The following is a 26,121-nucleotide window of genomic DNA, read 5'->3' as shown; positions in this document are numbered from 1 at the left end:
GAAGGAGCTTTCACTCTACAGGACGAGCTTGCAGTCTAGAGGACTGTGAGGATTGTGAGTTCCTGATTAACTAACCACATCCTCACTGTGGTAATAGGGTGTAGAAACATTTCAAATGAAGCACAAGGCCAGATGTTCCTTTATTTTCTATTTGCATAAAAACAATATTTGAACCATTTTTTTTTATAAACTGTTTGAGCTTATTTTTATGCCTTTAAGAAGATGTTCTTAAATGAAATGTGTAGGCAGTTGAGTCGTTATGTTTAAGGTTGTGGTTTAAACGTTCTTTGGAAAGAACTAATGAGGGATATAAAGTAAAATAATAACATCGAGTAAATAAGTACATTTTTTTCCCAAAGTAATGCAATAGGAATTTTACCTTAGCTTAATCTTTCTTAAAAAGGGGTTCTTTCTTAAAAAGAGGTTCTTTACACAATTTTAAATCCAGCATCAATCAAGAGTTAATTAATCAACCAGAAGTATTTATGGAGCACCCACTGTCTGCAGAGCACTGTTTTAAGACTGTATTAAGACCTCTAGACTGCAGGCTCATCCTTTAGACTGTAAGTTCATTGTGGGCAGGGAATGTGTCCGCCAGTTCTGTTACACTGAACTCCCCCAAGCCGTTAGTTCAATGTTCTGCACATAGAAGGCACTCAGAAAATACCAATGAAAATAACATTTCTTATGGGAACATCAGATAGCATCTGATAACAGACACGATAACATCTCTGATCCCTGAGGAATGATAAATACCACGAGAAGCAGCGTGGCCCAGTGGATCGAGCAGAAGCCTGTAAATCAGAAGGATATGGATTCTAGTCCCAGCTTCACCACTTATCTGCTGTGAGACCTTGGACAAGTCATTTAACTTGTCTGTGCTTCAGTTACCTCATCTGTAAAATGGAGATGAAGATTGTGAGCCTCATATAGGACATGGACTGTGTCCAGCCTGACTAGCTGGTATCTACCCTAGCGCTCAGTACAGTGCCTGGTACATAGTAAGTGCTTAACAAATACCCATCTGCCCCCTCAAAAAAGTTAAGTCCTTGGGAAAGAGTACAGTAGATTTAGTAGACATTGTCCCTTCCCATAAGGAGTTTTCAGGGAATCAATCAGTAGTATTTCCTGAGCACCTCTTCTGTTCAAAGCACTAAGTGCTTGGTAGTATAAAATTGAGTGCAGTAGTATTTGAGTGCCTCCTCTGTGCAGAGCACTGTATGAGGTTAGGGTGTAAATGTTCAACAGTAATTTGTCTTTAATCGTAGGCACTCTAACATGTCAATCAGTGGTTAGTGAACCTTTTGATCATTTTAAGGAATTCTGGAAAAAGTTTGCATGGTACTCTCCCATGGAACTCTGCACACAGTAGGTGCTCAGTAAATACCACTGATTGACTGAGAGCATCATTAGACCTCTTTGAAAGTGTCTGTTAGTAAATCTACTCCAAACGGGTCCGTAACCGGGGTGGGATTATCACAAGAGGTGTTTAGTTGGTTTATAAAATGATCCGGGCTCCCTATCGATTTTACCAATCCCAAGGCAAAAGGGTTGAACTCTGATCCACCATGGCACTACCCGCCTTCCCCTACCGGGCATAGTATGTCATCTGGAGCTGGCCTGGTCCCCACTCCCATCATGCAGCCTCGCCCAGCTGGGCACTGGCTACGGCGCTGCCCAGTTTGGAAGTTATTTGTGCCTCAGAGTGCTGCTGGCAAGAGGGAGGGATTCATTTTTATCGATTCTTTTTTTTTTAAGATAGAAAACAGTGAGGCTTCTCATTTTATCTCCCTCAGAGGGAAATGGACCTCGGGCAGAGCAAACCCTCCCGAGAAGGTGGGGCAGAACCACTTGGCTTTGTGCCACTTTTCTTCTGTGAGGGGAGGACAAAAGACTTTCCTGCTTTAGAGCCCCGGCTGTCTAGTGTGGAGATGGACCCCTTCCCCTTCTGCGGCCCTGCCAGACCGACTGACCACTCTATCCCATGGAGTGATGGAAACTTCATACGTGCGTGCCTTTCCCCTCCACACACAGTCTGGCAGTGACGGCGGTAGTCCCAACAGCTCTCCGTCCTCAGCCGGGGCTCCCCTGCCTGTGGGGGCTCAGAGCAGGGTTCCCCTGCCCCTGCCATGGGGGTCGGCTCCTGGTTCACCCTTGCTCGCTGTGATTTCAGAGGAACCCATATGCTCATGTCTTCAGTGGGCAGGCCATGCGGCCGTGGTGGGCCTGGGTTCTTTCCTCTTATTGAGCTACCCAAAAAAGTCCCTCCTCCCTCTTCATAAGTGCCACCCCCTGCTCAGGAGATCGAGTGACCTCATAATTCAAACTATGAGACAGATCGATCATGGGAAGTGGCATGGCCTTGTGGAAAGAGCACTGTCCTGGGAGTCAGAGGACCTTGGTTCTCATTCTGCCCCTGCCACTTGACTGTTGTAGGACCTTGTGCGAGTTATTTAACTTCTCTGCACCTCAGTTTCCTCTTCTGTAAAATAGAGAGTCAATGCCTGCTCTCTCTCGTACTTAGACTGTGACACATAATAAGTGCTTAACAAATACCACAGTTCTTATAAGTATTATTAATATGTCATCTTGAAGGATTTCACCTGAATATTTCATAGAGCAAAATGCACTAGCTCATTGTGGAGCCCTCCAAGCTAGTGACTTACAGTCGTTTCCCAATTTTTAAAATGTCCCACTTTCAAGGAATCTCACGTAAACATACTTTGCCTATCCCATTTTAAAATGTCGTATGTCTTTATTAATAATAATAATAATAATGTTGGTATTTGTTAAGCGCTTACTATGTGCAGAGCACTGTTCTAAGCCCTGGGGTAGATACAGGGTAATCAGGTTGTCCCACATGAGGCTCACAGTCTTAATCCCCATTTTACAGATGAGCTAAGTGAGGCCCAGAGAAGTTAAGTGACTTGCCCAGTCACCCGGCTGACAAGCGGCGGAGCCGGGATTTGAAGCCACGACCTCAGTCTCCCAAGCCTGTGCTCTTTCCACTGAGCCACGCTGCTTCTCTAAAAATAGTCACTGCAAAACACTTGATAGTGGTCCTAGTTAAAAGAATTTTAGATTTCATCTCCCAAATAGAAGAGCATTTTCTTACAAGTTTTGTTTATCACCCAAGTCTAAAATAAACTTTGAATACCTCCACCTATTAGAGCTGTCTAGGTTTAGAACAGCGAACCTTCCTTCTTCCCGTTCATCAACACGGTTAGAATTGACTCCTGTATTTCTCCTGGAATCTGAAGTGGTGAAGCTCGTGAAAGTGGATTGGATAAATGTTTTCTTGGGCAAATAGTTTTATAGCCTAAGCTCATCATGGTGCTTCTGTCCTAATGGGCACCAAATGAGAACACCCAGAACTACTGACTGTCCAGCTTCCACAGACTCTGCCTGCTCTTCCCTCCCTCCAGAATTTTTGGCCAATTTTCCTGTTTTGGGGTTTTTTCTTATTGTCTATTTCTAGAGAATTGTAATAAAAATTAATAGGCGTTGTTAAATTGGACCCCAGAGTTAAGTTGAAGCGAGTGGTTGTAGAGATGATCAGACGTCCATTGTCCCCAGAGGAGAGTTTCCTTGGATCGTCGAGAATCCAGCGATGCTGGATTCATTGTTTACCCCAGGAGCTGCCAGGTCTCATGAGCTCAAGACGTAATGTGGCCAAAAGCTGCAGACTCAAAAACATTCTTTGAACCGGAAGGGCGAACTGGCTTTCCAGTGTGGTGGTTTGGGGAGGTGGGGGGAACGGGATGGAGACCAGACATGCCACGGGCACATGCCACATGCCATCCCTCACCCGCTGACCAAAGGGCTGGGCTCATGGCAATCAGTCAGTCCTATTTATTGAGCACTTACTTTGTACGGTGCACTGTGCTAAGCGCTTGGGGAGGATAGTGTAAAACAGTGTTGGTAGATACGTTCCCTGCCCAGAAGGAGCTTCCGGTCTAGAGGGAGAGACGGCTGTTAAAATAAATTACGGATGTGGGCGTGAGTCCCGGGGCGGGTGGGCTGAGGATGCGGTGGATATCGAGTGCTTAAAGGGTTCAGATCCAGGTGCATAGGTGAAGGAGAAGGGAGAGGGAGTTGGGGAAAAAAGGGCGTAGCGCAGGCATGTTAGAGAAATGTGACTTTAATAAGGCTTAGGCAAGAGCAGCTTGGTGTAGTGGAAAGAGCACAGGCCTGGGAGACAGAGCACTGGGTTCTCATCCCGGCATCGAAATCTCCTGCCATGTGATCTTGGACAAGTCACTCACCTTCTCTATGCCTCAGTCTTCCCGCCTGTAAAATGGGGATTCAACACCTGTTCTCCTTCCTACTTAGACTGTGAGCCCGGTATGGATCTGGAAGTGGGTTTGAACTGATTAACTTGTTTCTGCCCCAGTGCTTAGAATGGTGCTTTACACATAGTAAGTCCTTAACAAATGTAATAATAATAATGATAAGGCAGAGTCGTCGTAAAGCTTTGTGGTTTCTTTAACGGTATCTGTTAAGTGCTTATTGTGTGCCAGGCACTGTGCTAAGTTCTTATTCATTCATTTGTATTTATTGAACACTTACTGTGTGTAGAGCACTGTACTGAGCACTTGGGAGAGTATCACCGCAAACGGACACATGTCCTGCCCACAGTGAGTTTACAGTCTAGACTAATCAGGTTGGACACAGTCCATGTCCCATGTGGGGCTCCCAGCCTTAACCCCCAATTTACAGATGAGGAAACTGAGACCCCGAGCTGTGCAGCTAGTGAGGGAACCTCGTGCGGCTCGCGAGGCCGAGCTGGCTCGCCCCCTGCCCGGTCCTCAGGGGCCTTCAGAGCACCCATCCGGACCCTTTAATGAATGGTGGGGTGGAAGCAGGAAGTCCCGGGCCTTGTCGCTGAGATGCTGCGGGACCCACAGAGATTCCTTCAGGGCAGCCTGGGAGTGTGTGAGGGTCCACCGGAGACTAACGTACAGATTGGGCACAGGGTCTTCCATCTCCCAAGCCGTGCCACTACGAGAGGCAGAGAAGATAGTCTCCTCCTGAAGCACAGCCTTCCTCACCTGGGAAGGATGGGCTATTGTCGGCTCCCGCTTCTCCACGGTGGCGGTTCTACACATCATTTCAGTGAAACAGGGAGTGGATTTTTGCTATTGAAGCAAAAATGTCCCACCACCTCTTTTGTGCAACCCGTTTCTAAACCAGGGCCCTGCGAATAGGTGAAATTCTCATTTGTCTGTATTAGAGCATAGGTTGTTTAATTGGACAAATATTTTTAGCCATTCGAACATACTCTGATAGTGTTACAAGTGATGAGTGTGCTTCCCCGCCGGGACTTCGGGAGTGTGAATCTGGCGGGAGCTAGCAGGCTGTGAGTAGGCTGTAGAACATGGGCCTGGGAGTCAGAAGGTCACGGGTTCTAATCCCGGCCCTGCCACTTGTCTGCTGTGTGACCTTGGGCAAGTCACTTCACTTCTCTGTGCCTCAGTTACCTCATCCATATAATTGGGATTAAGCCCGTCAAACGGCAGGGACTGTCTCTGTTGCCGACTTGTTCATTCCAAGCGCTTAGTACAGTGCTCTGCACATAGCAAGCGGTCAATAAATACTATTGAATGAATGAGACTGTAAGCCCAATGTGGAATGGGGACTGTCCACTTGATTTGCTTGTGTCCACCGTGGTGCTTAGACCAGTGCCTGACACATAGTGAATGTTTAACAAATACCACTATTATTATTATTGTTACTACTATTATCTCATTGCCTTGCCCTTTTTAATGGGGGGTCACTGCAGTCTGCCATGACACGGAGTGGGAGAATGTGACATGGGAGTAGAAGGAGAGAAAGGGAGAAGTTGTTTGGGAATAATCAGCACAGGGAAGAGAAGTGATACTAGAGAGTAGGAAAGAGGATGGAGACAATCCAGTGAGGATATCAGGCCGCACATGCAGGAGGGTGAGAATTGCCATTTCTTGTTCTTTGGTGTTGGGACAGGGGAGAGAAGTACTTCCATACATTATTGTGGGAAGTTGCTTTATTTGGAGGCAGATGTTTCCAGTTGTTTCTGCTAGAGCTTAAGCTTCTTGAAGGGAGGGATCGAGATGACAAATTATGTTGTAGTAATAATAACAACAATGGTATATGTTAAGCGCTATGTGCCAAGCACTTTTCTAAACTCTGGGGTAGGTCCAAAGTAATCAGGGTGTCCCACGTGGGGCTCACAGTCTTGATCCCCATTTTCCAGATGAGGTAACTGAGGCACAGAGATGTTAAATGACTTGCCCAAAGTCACCCAGCTGACAAGTGAAAGAGCCGGAATTAGAACCCGCGATCTCTGACTCCCAAGCCCGGGCTCTTTTCACCAAGCCACGCCCAGGCGCATAGTACGGTGCTCTGCACACAGTAGGTACTCGATAAACACAATGTATTGATTGATAGATTGTTGGAGATAATGAATGAGATGCCTAGGCTAAAATATTGCAAATTTGGATTAAATTTGAAGATATTCCCCATAGTAGTAGTAGTGTTTATTGAGCACCCACTGAGATACAAAACAAAGACCTGACACATCCCCATCCACAGGACCTTATGCTGTACAGAAGACCTACATAAAAGTATTTACAAATGGAGTAAGCAAATGAATAATCGATGGGACAATTGAATGAGTTCATATCAATCCAGTGGCATTTATTGAATGCCTACTCTGTATACACTGTACTAAACTTTTGGGAAAATACAAGAGAGAAGAGTTGGAGTTAAAAGGCAAGATCCCTTACAGGCTAGTGGGGAAAGCAGACACTTCAATAAATTCCAGATAGGCTTGTGATAGAGTCTATGAGAGTAGACCAAAAACCCTAAAAATACCCTACTAAATTATGGGTCTCACCTGCTTTCTAAGGAGGCTTAGACAAACCCACACCATGTGGCATCCCCAACAGGGATAAAGGAAATACGATTTTGATCCGGAAGGGTGTGTATGGGAGGGGGGAGATGGGAAGGAATAAACAGCAGTTGAGTTTAATCTTTATCTGTGCAGTAGTTTTCAAGGGCTTTGCTCTAGGTAGGTAGCTAGGGCCATAGTCCAGAGTCTTAATCGTTCATTCGGTCATATTTATTGAGTGCTTACTGTATGCAGAGCACTGTATTAAGCACCTGGAAGAGGACAATACAAGAATAAAGGGACAAATTCCCTGCGCTCCACAAACTCTGGAAGGAAGGATAATTTCAGAGCTCAGGTTATTGACGTGGTTGGACTGAGTGCTGGCCATAAAGAGAAGACAGTGTCTTGGGGGGCATCTCAGAGTAGTCAAGTGCTGGATTGACATTCCGATTTCCCAGTTGGAAAACCAGGTTAAATACTATGTGGACAGTAAAGAGAGTGACATTCAGAGCCAGAAATAGAAATGGAGGCTTTGACTTGAGTTCCTGTCGTAACCACAAGAGAAATACGCACCCCCTCAAAATATTTCTCAGGTTCTCAAAATGCAAAATTGCCTCCAAATATGTTTTTCTAAACCTCCCACCAGGCATCGGTGAAGCTTCGGTGTTGGTTCCTGCCATAAGCAGAGCTGGTTTGTTGTCCCCTTGCGGGTACCATTTACCTGAGCAAGAACACACCGGGGTGTTTTGTACTTGATAATTGCAACCTTGCTGATGTTTCCCCTAACTTGCACGTAATTTCTCTTGAGCAGAAAATGGCTATTCATGGCTCCAAAGTTATACCAGTGATAAGGGAAGGAGCTATTTATGGGAAGAAGTTAATTATGGGAAAATGCAAAGAGGTCTAGAATATTGGGCTAGGAGGAGTGAGAGGAAAAATCGAGATATGAAATGGGAACAGGAAGCAGCATGGCCTATTGGAGTCTGGGCCGGGGTGTCAGAGGACCTGGGTTCTAATCCCAGCGGTGCCAATTGCCTGCTTTGTGATCTTGGGCAGGTCACTTCACTTCTCTGTGGTTCAGTTTCCTTAACTGTAAAATGGGGATTAAATACTTGTTATCCTTTCCAAGTACACTGTGAGTCCCATCTTGGACAGGGACTGTGTCCAACCTAATTAATAATAATAATAATAATAATGTTGGTATTTGTTAAGCGCTTACTATGTGCCGAGCACTGTTCTAAGCGCTGGGGTCGACATAGGGGAATCAGGTTGTCCCACGTGGGGCTCACAGTCTTAATCCCCATTTTACAGATGAGGGAACTGAGGCACGGAGAAGTGAAGTGACTCGCCCACAGTCACACAGCCGACAAGTGGCAGAGCTGGGATTCGAACTCATGAGCCCTGACTCCAAAGCCCGTGCTCTTTCCACTGAGCCACGCTGCTTCTCATGTACCCACCCCAGCACTTAGAACAGTATCTGACACACATGTAGTAGGCACATAACAAATGTATATGTTTTTTATTTGTTAAGAGCCTACTATGTGATACATATATATATATACATATATAGGTAGTTTTCTTTTCTCACAAGAACCTGGAAATTGAATTTAAAATGCACAAATCAAATATTCTGTATCTTTTGCATATCTTAAAAATCAGGTAAGACCTCTTTAAATCCTTTTAAGCAGAAGATCAGCAACAAACTAGTAGATATTCTTCATGGTCGCGAAGTTTAAAGTGTCACAGATTTGATGATTCTGGAGCGAGCTGGGATGGAGTAGCCCCTAGACTGGAATGTAGTTGAGTCAGGGCATTGCCCACTTAAAATCCCACTCCAAGGGCTGCCATTTTAGATTCATTGGAGGTGCCAGAAGGGTGGTGTTTGAGAGGAAGAGTCCCCCTCCCCACCCCTTGGAGTAGGCAACCACCCCAGGGCAAAGTGGCAACAGAACTGTTTGCCATCAGTCAAATTTTTCTGTTCTTTCAGAGGCTATCATCATCATCATCATTAGGGCCAGAGTTGAAATACAGGATTGACAGTGTTTATCTGTGCTTTTGTGCCAATTGTGACTCCATTATATGTGTGATATTAGATTATGAAGTTCTCTCCCTGAAGGCCTGCTTAAAACCAGAAGCTTAAGTGGGTAATTTCTATATATTGATATTCATTCACTCATTCAATTATATTTATTGAGTGCTTTCTGTGTGTGAAGGAATGCCCTTCCACCTCAGATCCGACAATTACTCTCTCCTCCTTCAAAGCCTTATTGAAGGCACTTCTCCTCCAAGAGTCTTTCTCAGACTAAGCCCCATGTTTCCTCATCTCCCACTTCCTTCTGCGTCTCCCTGACTTGCTCCCTTTGCTCTTCCCCCCTCTCCCAGCTCCACTGCACTTATGTATATATCTGAATTTTATTTATTTGCATTGATGTCTGTCTCCCCACCCCTGGCAGCCCCCAGACTGTGAGCTCATTGTGGGCAGGGATTGTCACCGTTTATAGTCGTAGTGTACTTTCCCAAGTGCTTAATACAGTACTCTGCACACAGTAAGCGCTTAATGAATATGATTGACTGAATGAACACTGTACTAAGCGCTAGGGAGTGCACAATACAACAATAATCAGACGCAGTCCCTGCACATAACAGTGGCACACTAGGAAAAGTAAAATCATCATTTTGGAATGGGACTGTGGCTTTGAGAAACCTCCGTGTGTATGTATCATTTGACTCATTCATTCTGTTCATTCAAATAGCACATTTGCTATTAGATTTTCAAGCATAATCTGGAAGTCTTGTCCCACGTAGCATCTGGGAATAGGCTGGTTGGCTTTTCAGTGACCCCAGGTGCTCCGGCCACACCCGTAAACACTCATCTTTCTGCCTCCAGCCCAGAAAGTGATAGTCATTTTGCAATTGTGCGACTGAACTCCAGTGCTGCAGTCTGCCGATTAACTCAAGCACCCATCCCAAAGTGCCACAACCGTGCATTTTACGGGAGCTAATGGACAATTGGATTTGGAATTGAGACAAAATCAGATTCATATGATGCAACAGAAGTCGTTGCTTTCATTTTTTTTCCCTGTAAAATTAAAATCTTTCCGTGTTCTCTGTTAACTGAAAAAGACTTTGTGACAGTTTTTCAGTATGAAATGAATTTGAACTGTTTTCACTGTACTTTGATGATATCCCAGATATTTGGTCCCTATGGTGAAAGTGGATCATTTTAGCAGAACACTGCTAAAATCTGCCCTTTCCTCTCTAGCCAAACTGCTCCCATGCTGATCCAAGCACTTATCCTATCCCGCCTGACTACTGCATCTGTCTCCTCTCTGACCTCCTGTCTCTCCCCACTCCAATCCATACTTCATCCTGCAGCATAGATCATTTATCAACAAAATGGTTCAGGCCATGTCTCCCTACTCCTCAAGAACCTCCAGTGGCTGCCCATCCACATCCACATAGAATAGAAACTCCTTACCGTTGGCTTTAGATCACTCAGTCAGCTCGCCCCATCCTTCTTCGCCTCCCTGATCTTCCAGTACAGCTCAGCCCGCACATTCTGCTCCTCCTGTGCCAGCTAAATCACTGTGCCCCAATCTCATCTATCTCCCCGCTGACCCCTTTCCCACATCCTCCCCCTAGCCTGGAACTCCCTCCCCCTGCCTATATGCCAGACCCCAACTCTATCCACCTTCAAAGCATTATTTAGGTCACATCTTTTCCAAGAGGGCTTAATCGGGGAAATTTTGGCAGGCTTTCCCTTTCCGAATCGTCGTCTAGGCACTTCGATCTGTGACCTTTAGACATTTGATATCCCCTCCCCCAGCACTTATGTCCATATCTTTAAACTATATTTTATAAATTACTTATTTATTCATATTATTGTCTGCTTCCCCCCTAGACTGTAAAGCTCATTATGGGCAGAGAACGTGTTTGCCGATTCTTTTGTATTCTCCCAAGCGCTCAATATAGTGCTCTGCACATAGTAAGTGCTCAACCAATATGATTGATTGATTACTTATGTATTGGCTTTTTCTTCTTATTTGCATATGCATAGAAAGTATATAATGTCATATTTATGATGAGTTATCCAAAAGCAGGGAGAAGCAGTGAGACTTAGAGGATAGGGCACAGTACTGAGAGTCAGGAGACCTGGGTTCTAATCCCAGTTCTGTCACTTGCCTTCTGTGGGACCTTGGGCAAATCGCTCAACAGGCCCCTGCCTCAGTTTCCTCATCTGTAAAATGCGGGTGCAATATCTGTACTCCTTTCCCCTTGGATTGTGAGCCCCATATGAGATAAGAGATGGGTATCTGATTTGATTGTCTGGTATCTATCCCAGTGCTTAATGCAGTCCTTGGCACTAAGTAAGCACCGAACAAATAGAATAATGATAATACCACTACTAATATTAATATGATCATTTTGCTGTACATCAATCATTGTGATGTATTGATCACCTTCTGTGATGATAATCGTATTTATCATTATTCAGGAAGCAGCATGGTCTAGTGGAAAGAGCACGGGACTGGAAATCTGAGGACATGAGTCTGATCATGGCTCCGGCACCTGTCTACTATGTGACCTTGGGCAAGCCACTTTACTTCTCTGGGCCTCAGTTACCTTAAGTGTTAAATGAGGATTAAGACTGTCCAACCTGATTACCTTGTATCTGTCCCTGCTCTTAGAACAGTGCTTGGCACATAGTAAGTGCTTAACAAATACGGCTGTTATTTATTAGTGTAATTATTATTATTATTAAGTACTTGGGGCACGCAGTGTCAAGGTGGGGAAGATGACATTAGATGCATTGGAAGCAGTGAAACAATGAAACACTGAACAGCAGAAGATCAAGGTCAGATACACAAAATCAAAACGAAAGTCAGTAGGGCTCTGTGGCTAGAGGAGGGGAATTTCAGGTTCCTCATGATTCGGAGTCTACGGCATTCTCGTAGCCACAGCACTAGCTTTCCCGAAGTTATATCAGACCTCCTATAATAAGCAGGAGGGGATGGAGTCTCCTTGCTGGTGTGCGGGGGAGCCGACGTGGGCTCCTGAGGAGGCAACGTGGCTGGAGCACAGAGCAGGCCCGAGGCAGGCGGAGAATTCTTTGGTCGCGGTGGGAGGGCTGAGAGTGTGCAGGATGCATTTCGCTCAGCTATGATGGTTAGGAGGGAAGGAGAGGTTGAGGAAGCACAGTAGCAGCAGTACTGTGTGCAACGTACTGCCCTAGCCATTTGGAAGAAGGTAATAGAGTTATATCCGATCCCTGCCCTCAAAGCGCTGATAACAGTACCGAAAACTGAAGCGGAGGAAACTTAGCCCCTAGTGTCCTAAGCTTCCTCTCCCATTCCCCTTCTAGCATCTCACCAGAGCAGTCCGGCTTCCTTCTAGTAGTAGTTATTGAGTGCTTACGGCACGCAGAGGCTCTGTATCAAACAATTGGGGGAGTATAATACAATAGAGTTGGTAGTCGTGCTCCCTTCTCACAAGGAGCTTACATTCTAGGGGAGCCGTAGGGTCCACAGTGTCGACTACTGCAGAGGTTTGGGCTGGCCGGCCCGGGCCACCGAGCAATGATGCCGGGAGAGGGGCCCATGGATACATTCCCATCTTGGACCCCCCCCGGCCCATCTCTGACTGGCTGCCCCGAAATGGCCACCTCACTGTCTTACCGACTCCCACCGTCCCGACACACGTCTTCCGTGACACGTCGACTTCTCCAGCTGCACCTCACCCAGGTCGTCTTTGAACTCCAGAGACACGTACATGACTAATGGCTGCCTTGCTAATTAGCACGCACCCACTCCTTGTCTGTTTGTTTGTTTGAGTCAGGACCCAAGGCTGTATTTTTAAGCCACTTAATTTATGGTTCTTGGGGGCGTAGTGTCTGCTGAGGCTGTGTATTTAAACGACTTCATCGTTTGCTGGTTTAATTTCTCTCTCTGTACAGGAATTCAGAGTAAACTGGCTCGAGAGTAAACTTCCACAAAGGGAACAAAGCAACAGCCTTAGAACTATAATTATTGAATACACACATACACACCTCTTGGTTACAACTGAGATTTTTTTTTCACTTTGAAGATTTGCTTTCAGAATTTGATCATTAAAAATAGAGTGTTTGATTTGTCAAAGGGCAAATGTGTATCATTTCAGGTACACCGTGTTGGTGATAGTGATGTAAAGATATCTCTGGTGGAGATTAGTATGAAAGTCATTCAGCTTCTAAGTGACAAAATAAACTTGTATGCATAACTCGCCCATATGCTAGGGATTTTTTTTTATGTAGAAGACTGTTGCTGAGGCAGTAATTCTTTAATGATGTGCCCACCCAATTTTCCCACTGATGTATTTTTTTCCTATGCTATTTCTTCTTTGTTTTTGTTTTTTAATGGTATTTGTTAAACATTTACTATGTGCCAGGCACTGTACTAAGCAGTAGGGTAGATAGAGAATAATCAGTCGATTACAGTCCCGATCCCAACTAGTGCACCCAATCTTAAACCTCATTTTACAGATGAGGTAACTGAGGCATAGAGACGTTGAGTCACCCAGAGCCAGGCAGCATTTATGTGTCAGATCTGGGATTAGAACTCAGGTCCCCTGACTCCCAAGCCCGTATGCTTTCCACTAGGCCACACTGTTTCGTGGTTAAACTCTTACTCTGTATAAAACACTATTTCAAGTGCTGGGGTAGGTACAAAATAATCCCATCGGACATAATCCCTTTTCCACGTGGGGCTCCCAATCGAAGAGAAGCAGCATGGCTTAGGGGAAAGAGCACGGTCTTGGGAGTCAGAGGTAGTGGGTTCTAATCCCGGCTTCACCTCTTGTCAGCTGTGTAACTTTGGGCAAGTCACTTAACTTCTCGTGCCTAGTTACCTGTAAAATGGAGATGAAGACTGTGAGCCCTGCATGGGACAACCTGATAACCTGATAATCCAGCACTTAGAACAGTGCTAGGCCCATAGTAAGGATTTAAATGCCATTATTATTATTATTATTATTATTATTATTACTAAGTATCAGGGATCATGCGATTGTTTATTGAAAGTGCTCATCCCACTGGCAATTTACTTTAGCGTCTGTCTCCTGCGCTAGACTGTAAACTCTTTTAAGAGAAATCATGTCTATTAACTCTATTGTTCTCTCCCACATGCTCACTAATAATATTGTGAAGCAATGTGGGTCAGTGGAAAGAGCACAGGTTTAGGAGTCAGGGGTCATGGATTCTAATCCTGGCTCTGCCACCTGTCAGCTGTGTGACTTTGGGCAAGTCATTTAACTTCACGGTGCCTCAGTTACCTCATCTGTAAAATGGGGATTAAGACTGTGAGCCTCATGCGGGACAACCCGATTACCCTGTATCTTCCCCAGCACTTAGAACAGTGCTCAGCACATATTAAGCGCTTAACAAGTACCAACATTATTAATAGAAACGATAATACCTTTGTTTTTGTTTGGTACTTTTGTTCCCAGAGTGCTGTCATGTTTTTATCTCACTTCTGTCCTCACGACAAGTCTGTGAGGTAGGTAGGTATTGTCATTCCCATTTCACAGATGAGGAAACTGAGTTACAGAGAGGTTATGTGACTTACCTGCAGTCCTACAACAGGCTGGTAGCAGAGATCCGACTTGAACTCGGGTCCTCTGGCTTCCAGACCGACACTTTTCCACTATACCAGCCTGCCTCCTCTAATAGTGATTTTGCATACAGTAGATGCTCAATAAATACTTTGATTGAATGACCCTAAAGTAGTCGATTTTCATGAGGAAGTCTGTTTTACTAATACTGTCTTACCTAGCTATCCGCCCGTCGTTTTAACTAACCAGTCTTATTACCTCTCAAATCATTCATATGATTCTTTGTTCTGGCATAGAACTGGAAGAGTGTTTTCTGTGTTTCATCATCGTTTTCTGTGTTTCCCTTTAGTGCCTGAAACAGTACGTTGAACTTTTGATCAGAGAAGGACTAGAAACGGCAATTAGCTGCCCTGATGCTACCTGCCCCAAACGAGGCCACCTGCAAGAAAACGAGGCATGTCATCTTGGAAATCGGTATCTTATGGCCCGAAAGGCTCCTGCCTTGGTTTCTTCTGTGCTTTGGGATAACTGATGTTTTTGCCGAAGTTAAAAGTCATGTGACATGTTTGAACTTGCCGCAGACAATTTTGGAGCTCTAAACTTATGACCTTCCTGTCTTTATTTTTAATAGATCGAGTGTATGGTTGCAACCGAAATTATGCAGAGATATAAAAAGCTACAGTTTGAAAAAGGTATGTAACGGAAATTTAAATGACTAGGAAACTGACAGCATGCTTATGTGTCTCAGGATGCAGGCCTTACTGATTTCTAGGTTCCCCTCTTTGGGGTGAGTCACTTCTCCTTTATTTTATTTTTTTTACTGTATTTGTTAAGTGCTTGCTATGTGCCAGGCAATATACTAAGCACTGGGGTAGATACAAGCTAATGAGGTTGGACGCAGTCTACGTCCCACATGAGGCTCACAGTCTTCATCCCCATTTTACAGATGAGGTAACTGAGAAGTTAAATGGCTAGCGAAAGATCAAACAAGTCTCTCTGACAGACAAGTTCATTCATTCATTCAATCATACTTATTGAGCGCTCTCTGTGTGCAGAACACTGTACTAAGCACTTGGAAAGTACAGTTCAGCAACAAATAGAGACAATCCCTACCCAACAGTGGGCTCACAGTCTAGAAGGAAGGAGGCGACAACAAAACAAAAGAAAGCAAGTAGACAGGCATCAATAGCATCAATATAAATAAATAGAATTATAGATATATACACATCATTAATAAAATAGAATAATAAATATTTATGTATATACACAAGTGCTCTGGGGCAGGGACGGGGGTAGAGCAGAGGGAGGGAGTCGGGGTGATGGGGAGGGGAGGAGAAGCAGAGGAGTAATGTTGGTATTTGTTAAACGCTTACTATGTGCCAAGCACTGTTCTAAGCGCTGGGGGAGATACAGGGTAATCAGGTTGTCCCACATGAGGTTCACAGTCTTTATCCCTATTTTATAAATGAGGGAACTGAAGCACCGAGAAGTGAAGCGACTGGCCCAAAGTCACACAGCTGACAGGTGGTGGAGTCGGGATTAGAACACATGAACTCTGACTCCCAAGCCTGGGCTCTTTCCACTGAGCCATGCTGCTTCTCTAGCGGAAAAGGGGGACTCAATCTGAGAAGGCCTCCTTGGAGGACTTGAGCTTTGAGGAGATTTTGAAGGGGGGAAGTGTGCTAGTTTGGTGGATGTGAGGAGGGAGCCGGGATTAGAACTCAGGTCCTCTGACTCTTTAGGCCTCTGGCTTGTCCACTAGACCATGCTGCTTTCCGCTGCATCATCATGTTAGAAACTTAGGTGGCAGCAGATGCAATGGATGGACACTCCCAAGCTAGCAGCAGAAATCCAAATAGCTGGCCATCTTGCTTAAAATATCCTTGCTTAAAATCTCGTAATATCCCGGCTAGACTACCGTGTCAGCCTTCTCTCTGATCTCCCTTCCTCCTCTCTCGCCCCGCTCCGGTCTATTTCTTCACTCCGCTGCCCGGCTCATCTTCCTGCAGAAACGCTCTGGGCCTGTCACTCCCCTTCTTAAACACCTCCAGTGGTTGCCTATCGACCTCCGCTCAAAACAAAAACTCCTCACTCTAGGCTTCGAGGCTGTCCATCACCTTGCCCCTTCCTACCTCTCCTCCCTTCTCTCTTTCTACCGCCCACCCCGCACGCTCCGCTCCTCCGCCGCCCACCTCCTCACCGTCCCTCGGTCTCTCCTATCGATCCTCCCGTGGTCCCGGAACACCCTCCCTCCTCGCCTCTGTCAATCTAATTCTCTTCCCCTCCTCAAATCCTTACTTAAAGCTCACCTCCTCCAAAAGGCCTTCCCAGACCGAGCTCCCCCCTTTTTCCCTCTAGTCCCTCTACCCCCCCTTCACCTCTCCGCAGCTAAACCCTCTTCTCCCCCCTTTCCCTCTCCTCCTCCCCCTCTCCCGTCCCACCCCCTCAGCACTGTACTCGTCCCCTCAACTGTATATATTTTCATCACCCTATTTATTCTGTTTAATGAGATGTACATCACCCTGATTCTATTTATTTGCCATTGTTTTATTGCCATTGTTCTTGTCTGCCTGTCTCCCCCGATTAGACTGTAAGCCCGTTAAAGGTTTTATCTGTTGCCGATTTGCACATTCCAAGCGTGCTCTGCACAGAGTAAGCACTCAATAAATACTGTTGAATGAATGAATGAATGAATGAAAATCCCTTTTCCATCCTTACTAAAGATTCCAAGAGGGAATATCCAATATCCCAACTGGCTGATACAATTGACTGGAACCGGTTTGACTAAGAGAGGATTTCTTATCTAGTTGCTTCAGAAAATGACCTCCTTGAAGGAGAAATGTTCTTGTCCTAACGTCAGCGTTTGAGCAGAGCCAAAAGCTGCACGTCTTTGACACGATATTGCTGCAACTCCAGGATCCACCAACAAATGCCTCCCACAGCCCTGGTTCTTGGGGAGCTCAACCAGAAATGGGCATCGCTACAGTGCTTTGCACATAGTAAGCGCTTAACAAATACCAGAATTATTATTCTGCGTGGCTGGCCCAGTGCACCTCTTTAAATAGCTCTAGGGGAACAGAACAGAAGTGCGGGTCCGGGGTCCTACTTAGGTATGTTATTACATTTAATAAAGTCCTGGCCATTTGAGATGATAAGAATGACGGTATTTATTCATTCATTCAGTTGTATTTATTGATGCGCTTACTCTGTGCAGAGCACTGTACTAAGCACTCGGGAGAGTAGAGTACCACAATAAACAGACACATTCCCTGACCGCAGCTATCCTATAGTCCAGAGGGAACTGTAAGCTCGTTGCGTTGTTAGCGTAGTACTTCCTACGTGCCAAGCACTGTGCTAAGCACTGGGAAAGATAGAAGATCATTAAATCGGACACAGCCTGTCCCACTTGGAGTTCGCAGTCTAAGAGGAACAGAAAACAGGTATCTTAGCCCCATTTTATAGATGAGGAAACTGACTTTGTGAATGGGTATGTGAATTTGATGATGATGATGGTGGTATTTGTTAAGCGCTTACTATGTGCCAAGCACTGTTCTAAGCACTGAAATAATGATGATGTGAAGCAGCGTGGCTCAGTGGAAAGAGCGCGGGCTTGGGAATCAGAGGTCATGAGTTCGAATCCCGGCTCTGCCACTTGTCAGCTGTGTGACTGTGGGCAAGTCACTTAATTTCTCCGTGCCTCAGTTACCTCATCTGTAAAATGGGGATTAACTGTGAGCCTCACGTGGGACAACCTGATTACCCTGTATCTACCCCAGCTCTTAGAACAGTGCTCCGCACATAGTAAGCGCGTAACAAATACCAACATTATTATTAAATTTGCCTGAGGTCACATAGCAGACCCAAAGCAGAGCTAAGTTTGAAATCCTAGTATCTGGAGTTCCCATATCATGCTCAAATAAAGACCTTTCTGAAGAAAGTCATATCTTTTCAGACGTGTTTTTGAGTATGATACTCTGATCAATTTGTCCTCTTGATTTCTAATGGGTGTCTTGAAATCATATGTCTTTTTGACTGGGGAATTCTACAAAATATGAAAATAAATTTGTTTTATATGATTTTGTTTATGCAAAATCTGCACAGAGAAAATTTGATCATTAATGAATTTTCAAGTTTCTTCTTCAGATTCATCTTTTTTTTCTATTTTTTCACCATTGTGTGGTCACTATAATATTCAGCCCTGAATGTTTCTATTTATATCTGTGAATGAAGGCCCTTTTCTTCAAATTGTACATGGAAAACAAAAGCAAGTACTTTGCAAAAAACAAATGGAACAATTCATGCAATTTTTGGTGTACAGGAGAGTGGGGAAGGACATATTGCACGAAAATAAGTTTTAAAAAGTATACGATAGTCAAGACATTTTCTAAATTGTTAATAACATTTGCCTATTTTAAAGTCCATTTTATTGAAGGCTTCTGGAATAATTAAATAGCACTGCCTTACGTAGATTTTGAAGAGCAGGATGCCTTGGGGCAGTGAATGGGAAGGGAATTCATCGGATTGAGGCTTAACATTGGAGAAATCAGAACTTTTGTAAGATGGGGATGCATTCCTCAGCAGAAAATTTTGACAGAATCTGGCATATATTTGTGTCAAGAGCCCATGAACTCCAAATGACTTTGAGTTTTTGTCAAACAGCATTGGGCAACTTCATTTTCTATCCAAAAAATCTTTAGGACTGAAGTTTCTTGTTTTGATCCAGTCAAGCTAGAAATTTTTGTAGAATTGAAGAAAAATCTGTCAACCCTAAAAAATAAAACAAAGCAAAAAATGAACTGCTATTTGTCATTTTTGACACTTGAGACAAACATATGGGAATTCTTCTGAAAAAGCCAAATTTCAAAGACTAAATCCATGTGCCTTGGCCAGGGAACAGTTAGAGAAAAATGTATCATGTGCTTTGTTAAGAAAATTTGCTAGAAGACCATAAATTTTAAATTTTTAATGGATAGATTAATAAATCATTTTTTTTAAATTAATAATTCCTTTGCTAAAGAAACAGAATTAAAAATCAGGGAGTGTTGTGCTAAAATAAAAATATGATTATTATTATTATTTATGGCATCTGTTAAGCACTCACTGTGTGCCAAGCACTGTTCTAAGCTCTGGGGTAGATACAAGGTAATCAGTTGTCCCTGGTCCTACCATAGGGCTCCACAGTCTTCATCCCCATTTTACAGATGAGGTAACTGAGGCACAGAGAAGTCACTTGCCCAGACAGGCGGACAAGTGGCGGAGCCGGGATTAGAACACGTGACCTCCAACTCCCAGGTCCGTGCTCTATCCTCTACGCCGTGCTGCTTAGTGCCAAGGGTCATTAAGCCTAATTTTCATAGCATGAAGTGAACAGTTCCCCAGAAAAGTTTGGGCTCAGAAAGGCCATTTCCCCTCATCTTTTGGTGGGTTTGCACCATCATGGGGCCAAAGGATCTTGGTAAGGGTGACTTACAAGGGTAACCTGTGACTTTTTACTTGTAACCCTCCAGCCTTCTGGTGCTCCTGAACCCGGAGGAGGGCAGCTGCCATTTTGAACTCTTTTTTTGTCTTCCTTGGATTCCTTTTCCTGACCCAGTAGAATCTCAGATATTTCTGGGCTGACCCAGCCCTAGAGGGCTGCTCAATCAGAGCGAGGATCCAGCTCAGACCAGATCACCAGGTGCCTGAAACCCTGAGTGGTTCTTCCAAGATGGCTCCAGCCCAAACCCAATACCCCAAACGAATCTTGGGAATCACTACCCGAGGGCACGAAGAGCCTCTCGGCATCACCCAGTTGTCCCAAATTTGGGTATAAAGACTTTGCTTCGGGTAGAGAATGATGAGGGAAATACCCCCTCTGTAGAGACTCCAACCCTTCTCTGATGAGATGAGATTGCTGAGGCCTAGTCGAAAAATGAAAACAGCTTTCATGGGAACCATCTGTGTCTTTCATGTCTAATACCGGTAGTGAGAGTTGTAGTAGCGGGGTTCATAGTAACAGTGACATTCATTCCTTCATTCATTCAGTTGTATTTATTGCGTGCTTACTGTGTGCAGAGCACTGTACTAAGTCACTTAGCTTATCTGTACCTCAGTTTCCTTATCCGCCAAGGGGGGATTTAATGCCTGCCCTCCTTCCTACTTAGACTGTGAGTCCTGTGTGGGACCTGATTATCTCGTATCTACCAAGTACATAATACAGTGCTTGGTAATAACAATGATGGTATTTGTTAAGCACTTACTATGTGCAAAGCACTGTTCTAAGTGCTGGGGGCCTACAAGGTGATAAGGTTGTCCCACGTGGGGCTCACAGTCTTAATCCCCATTTTACAGATGAGGTAACTGAGGCCTAGAGAATTTAAGTGACTTGCCCAGAGTCACACAGCTGAGAAGTGGTGGAGCCGGAATTCGAACCCAAGACCTCTGACTCCCAAGCCCGGGCTCTTTCCACTGAGCCAAGCTTGGTACATAGTAAGTGCTTAAGTGTAATCCCTGGAGTTAAATAGGGCTTAGCAAGGGCTGATTATGGCTGGTGCTACTGGCAGGAGGAAATTTGCTTCTTTTTAGCAAAAGGCCCCCATTTTACCATTCAAAATTCAATCATGTTAATTGAGTGCTTACTGTGTGCAAATCACTGTACTAAGCTCTTAGTACATCCAAAATGAGGCATTCATCCCAAATGATGAGTGGTCACCCCCTAAAATAAATTCTGCCCTGGCTCTAGATTTAAGTACAGAATCGTCTGCCACCTGAGTAGCCCGATGCTAAAAGTGTCAATCAGTCAATCACTGGCATTTATTGAGTGCTTACTATGTGCACAGCACTGTTCTAAGAGCTTGGGAGGGGACAAAGCAGCTGAATTAACAGACACATTCCCTGGCCATAATGAGTTTACAGCCTAGACTCCAAAATATTCAGTTGCAGGAAGGTAGACTATCAGCCCCTTGTAGACAGAGATCATGTCTATCAGCTCTATATTCTACCAAGCACTTGGTGGTAAATGTTAGAGAAGCATCATGGCATAATGGTTAGAACACAGGCCTGGGAGTCAGAAGGTCATGGGTTCTAATCCCCACGCTGCCATTTGTGTGCTATGTGACCTTGGGCAAGTCACTTAACTTCTCTGTGGCTCAATTACCTCCTCTGTCAATTGGGGATTGAGACTGTGAGCTCCATGTGGGACAGGGACTGTGTCCTACCCGATTTGCTTGTATCCACCCCAGCGCTTAGTGCAGTGCCTGGAACAGAGTAAGCATTTAACAAATACCAAAATTATTATCATCATTATTATTATTATTATTAATAGTAGTAGTATGGATGGATGAATCAAGTGCTCAGAGCTATACTAAGCACTGGGAGAGAAAATATAGGTGGGAATTAATTAGACCTGGTCCCTGTCCCTCAGGGAGAGCCACACTGCGCATAGTAAATGCTCAGTAAATCCAGCTGATGGATGGATGGATCGATCATATCTCCCGGTTGCTACTGACGGACTGGCTTTGTGTTTCCTTGCTAGAGGTGCTCATGGACCCCTGCCGGACCTGGTGCCCGTCTTCGACCTGCCAGGCAGTCTGCCAGCTCCAGGAGGCGGGGCCCCAGGCTCCCCAGCTCGTCCAGTGCCAAGCTTGCCACCTGGAATTCTGCTCTGCCTGCAAAGCCAGCTGGCACCCAGGACAAGGCTGCCAGGAAGCTATGCCAATCACTTTCCTGCCAGGAGAAACAAGGTACTGCCCTCGTATCCATAACGAGGACAGGGTGAGAGGGGCACAAGGATCCATCCTCCAGATAATCAGTCCATCAACAGTATCGGTGGCACAACTGCCGTGTGGTGAGAGCTGTACTAAGCATGTGGGGGGTCCCCAAGAGTTAGTAGACAATCCCTACCCTAAAGGAGCTTACAGTCCTCTGGGGGAGCCAGAAATGAAATACATCGCTGATAGGAGGAAGTAATTAGTAGAGAGGACAGAAGCGCTCTGGGGGCTGTGAGTACTTAAGTGCTTGAGGGCCCAGAGGTACTGAAGTGGCGTTAGAAGGGAAAGAAGGTGGAGAGATAAAAGATTATCTGGGGAGGACTCCTGGGGGTAATGTGATTTCATAAAGGGAAATCGTTACGGAAGGGAAGCGGTGTGGCCTAATGGAAAGAGCAGAGGCTGGGAGTCAGAAGACTTGGGTTCTAAATCCGACTCTGCCACCGGTCTCGCTGTGTGACCTTCTGACTCCCAGGCCCGTGCTATTTCCACTAGACCGCCCTGAAAGCGAGCCAAAGTGCCTTCCCCCGACCACCTCACCCCAGCCTTTTCCCTCCAGCTCGATGTGTCCGAGACCCCTCCAGCGCAGGAACCGACACTGGATCTGCCCCTTCTGGGAATTGCTGTTGCTGGAAACTCAGGCCGGGCCTGCTTTCACAACTGATTCCCGCTTGGGTGCTCGTTTGCTGATCCAGTGGCTTCCTCTATAAAAATAGAAATGGCAACCAAGGTAGAAGGCAGGACTGTTATCATATTACTGGAGCATTTTCAGGATAAGCACTAGGTTCGTATAATTCACTTCCTTAAAGATGCTACTGGTTCTCTGCACATCTTGCTTTGTCTGTTAAAAGTTCATGGCAGAGAGCTGAGGCTTGTCGTTGGCAACCTCGGCCTCTCTTTTTAGGATCGAGGCAATTTAGCTCTCTGAGGGCCCTTTAGCCGTTCATACTTTTGGAGGAGGAAATGGAGGCATTATTATTATTATGGTATTTGTTAAGCGCTTACTGTGTGCAGAGCACTGTTCTAAGCGCTGGGGTGGATACAGGGTAATCAGATTGTCCCACGTAGGGCTCACAGTTTTTAATCCCCATTTTTACAGATGAGGTAACTGAGGCACAGAGAAGTTAAGTGACTTGCCCCAGATCACACAGCAGACAGATTGGCGGAGTCAGGATTAGAACCCACGACCTCTGACTCCTAAGCCCAGGCTCTTTCCACTAAGGCAGGCTGCTTACCCAGAGAGAATTAAATGATGGCTTCCACCCACCTCACTTTGTCCTCTAAACCGTAAACTCACTGCGGGCAGGGAATGTATCTGTTTATTGTTATTTTGTACTTCCCAAGCGGTTAGTACAGTGTTCTGCACCCAGTAAGCCCTCAATAAATACCAGTGAATGAGTCAATTAATTAATTTGTCCCAAATAAGAATACTTCTCAGCTACTCTGAATTTGCAGATTATTGTGAATTTCCCCAGCATACCACCTAGCTAGTCCTTTGGCCTAGCCAGAAGGACCAAGTTATTTTTCCCTGGGGACTGGATCAGAAAAATGTGTTAAAAATGCACGAATCTTAGGGCAGTTGAACCCTTCCCAAGCACTTAATAGAGTGCTCGAGTGTGCTAGTGTAAATACTACTGATGATGCGATGCATGACGAGATTACTTACTGGGCAGAATCGGTTTGGACCAGGAAAAGGTAGGTGGTACCAATCTTCAATGAATTCCTCTCCCTAAAGTTCTGCTCCTCGTAATTACCCAATGAAGCGACTTATACTTCAACTGTCAAATTTAACCGGAACGAGAACTCCTTGCAGTCTCTGTTTTTAAGAAACAGAAGAGGATGATTGCAACACATTAAACGTTGTCCCAAGTGCAAAGTTTATAATCGAACGGGACGAAGGTTGTGGGCCCAAATGATGTGCAAAATTCGTAAAACCACCGCCTTTGTTGGTATCCATGGTCCTGGAATCGCTGGAATGTGAGTATACATTGTTTTCAGGGGGTCTGATCTGGCTTCAGGTTTGGCAGTCCGGGGTTTAAGACAAAGGAAGGCAGCCATGTAGAGAGCCTCCTTTTCCCCTGGCGGTTCGTCGACTGACTGTGAGCCCATCTTGGATTTGCACCTTCCCTGGAAGAATAGCAATAATTAATACAATCGAAAACAACGAATTTGTTAAGGGACTTAGTGTGTGTCGAACACTATTCTAAACGGCATGGGACGGACAGATACAAGCTAATCAGGGGTCGGACTCAATCCCTGTCCACATGAGGTAAACTGAGGCACAGAGAAGTCCAATGACCTGCCCAGGTCAACACAGCCCGAACTGGCAGAGCTGGGAATTAGAGGACCCAGGTCCTGACTCCCAGGTCCGAGACTCTAAAACTGAACCCGGCCGGGAAAGTGGAAGGAAGGAGGTGAAGATGGGGCCGATCTTGGGGGAAGGTTTCCCCTCCGGCCTAAACAGCCCTGGCAAGACCTGGATCTGCTGAAATAATAATAGTATATATTAAGTGCGTACTGCATATAGAGCACTAAACTAAATGCTGGGAAAATACACAGGTGGGGATTAGATGTAATCTCCGTGCCTGGGGTGGAGGCGTGTCTGATCTGATTCTCTTGTATCAACCCCAGTGCTTAGCACAGTGCTGGGCCCCTAGTGAGTGCTTCAGAAATACCCCCGTCATTATTTCTGTGGCTCCTCTGTTGGTCGTGCTAGGAGCTAGCCTGCAGCCTGCCAAGGCTTGAGCATTCAGAGCCGGTGACCCAGTTCCTAGGTTCTTTCCTCACGCTGCTTGCCTTTTGGCCAATTTGCTGCACACTCACCCCCGCCGGAGGAGAGGGAGGAAATAACCAAAGTGGGAGTATCTGGCAGTCACTGTGTCCCTTGATAACAGCCCCGTCAAGGCCTGGCAGAGGAGATTGCCGACTGGGTGGACACTTTGGGAATAACAGAGGATTCTTGTCTCCAGACTGTTCCTGTCCTTGTTATCCTATGGATGGAAAGTTGACTTTAAGTCCCCAGGAATATTTCTTGAGAATGGTAAAAGATATTCATTTGTGCCTGAGCTGGTAGGGCCTGCCCAGTTCAGCCAGGCTCACTGCAGATTTGAAACGGTTTGAGAAGCTGCCCCACTCTGTTTCTGATGACCACAAGGCTTTACTGTTTTGCCAACAAGCTTCTATGTTTTTGATTTTTTTTTCCTAACCCAGGAGCTGCTGAAAAATGACTCCTGTATTTGTTTCATCTTCATTAATCAATCAATCAGTCTGTCAGTTGCATTGAAGTGCTAACCGTGTGTAGAACACTAAACTAAGTTCTTGGGAGAGAACAGTGCAGTGGAATCGGTAGACATGTCCCCTGCCCGCAATGAGCTTACAGTCACTGAAATGACTTCATTTTTTCCCAATCCCCAAGATAGACATATAAGGTGGATTTCATGTATGTGATCATACGTGATAATGTTTTATAGGTCAGCATGGATATCGTAGTAAAATTTTAGCCTTTTGGTGCTTTTGAGGGAGGATGTCGAAAATGAATCAGCGACAGTGATGGATAACGTTAGAATCACAAACTTGAGAGAGAAATTTGAACCAATCTTTTAAATCCCTCTATTTTAAATTCTGATTTCTTGCTGCTGTGGTTGTGTGCATTTATAGTAGCTTCCTATAGCTTGCCCTAGTGTGTCTACTTCACCCCATAGCTTGCAAAAACATTCTCTCTAACAATGGCATAGGAAGTGTCTGAAGTTAGAATAATCGCCCTGGTCGGATTGCAAATCCTGCTATTGTTTCTTCCTAATGGTCCATTTAGTACATTTTAGCTGGCCTTTTTCTACTTAATTTCTTCTGAGGCTCATTCTGAGGAAAGCCACCTAGCAATCTGATATTCTAACCTAGTGGCCATTGACTAACTTGGTGTGAGAG

At 45.1% G+C, this 26,121-nt stretch overlaps 1 protein-coding gene across 3 annotated transcripts in view; it reads left to right on the top strand.

The window, feature by feature from the left end:
• RNF144A (ring finger protein 144A) overlaps window positions 1–22,615 on the top strand; it is a 41,707-nt gene extending 19,092 nt beyond the window's left edge. For 2 of the 3 annotated variants that reach the window (XM_029051648.2, XM_039910246.1), the window contains exons 3-5: window positions 14,802–14,906; window positions 15,084–15,144; window positions 21,966–22,615. In XM_029051648.2, coding sequence (XP_028907481.2) covers window positions 14,802–14,906; window positions 15,084–15,144; window positions 21,966–22,399 — 600 coding nt within the window. In that variant the 3' untranslated portion in view covers window positions 22,400–22,615. The remainder of the gene's footprint in view (window positions 1–14,801; window positions 14,907–15,083; window positions 15,145–21,965) is intronic. The other variant, XM_039910245.1, reaches the window with a different exon arrangement.
• The last annotated feature ends 3,506 nt before the right edge of the window (window positions 22,616–26,121 follow it).

The sequence above is a fragment of the Ornithorhynchus anatinus genome, chromosome X1 (genome assembly GCF_004115215.2).
Source record: "Ornithorhynchus anatinus isolate Pmale09 chromosome X1, mOrnAna1.pri.v4, whole genome shotgun sequence".
NCBI classification, from domain to species: Eukaryota; Metazoa; Chordata; class Mammalia; order Monotremata; family Ornithorhynchidae; genus Ornithorhynchus; species Ornithorhynchus anatinus.
This window is presented reverse-complemented; position numbering and strand designations above follow the sequence as displayed.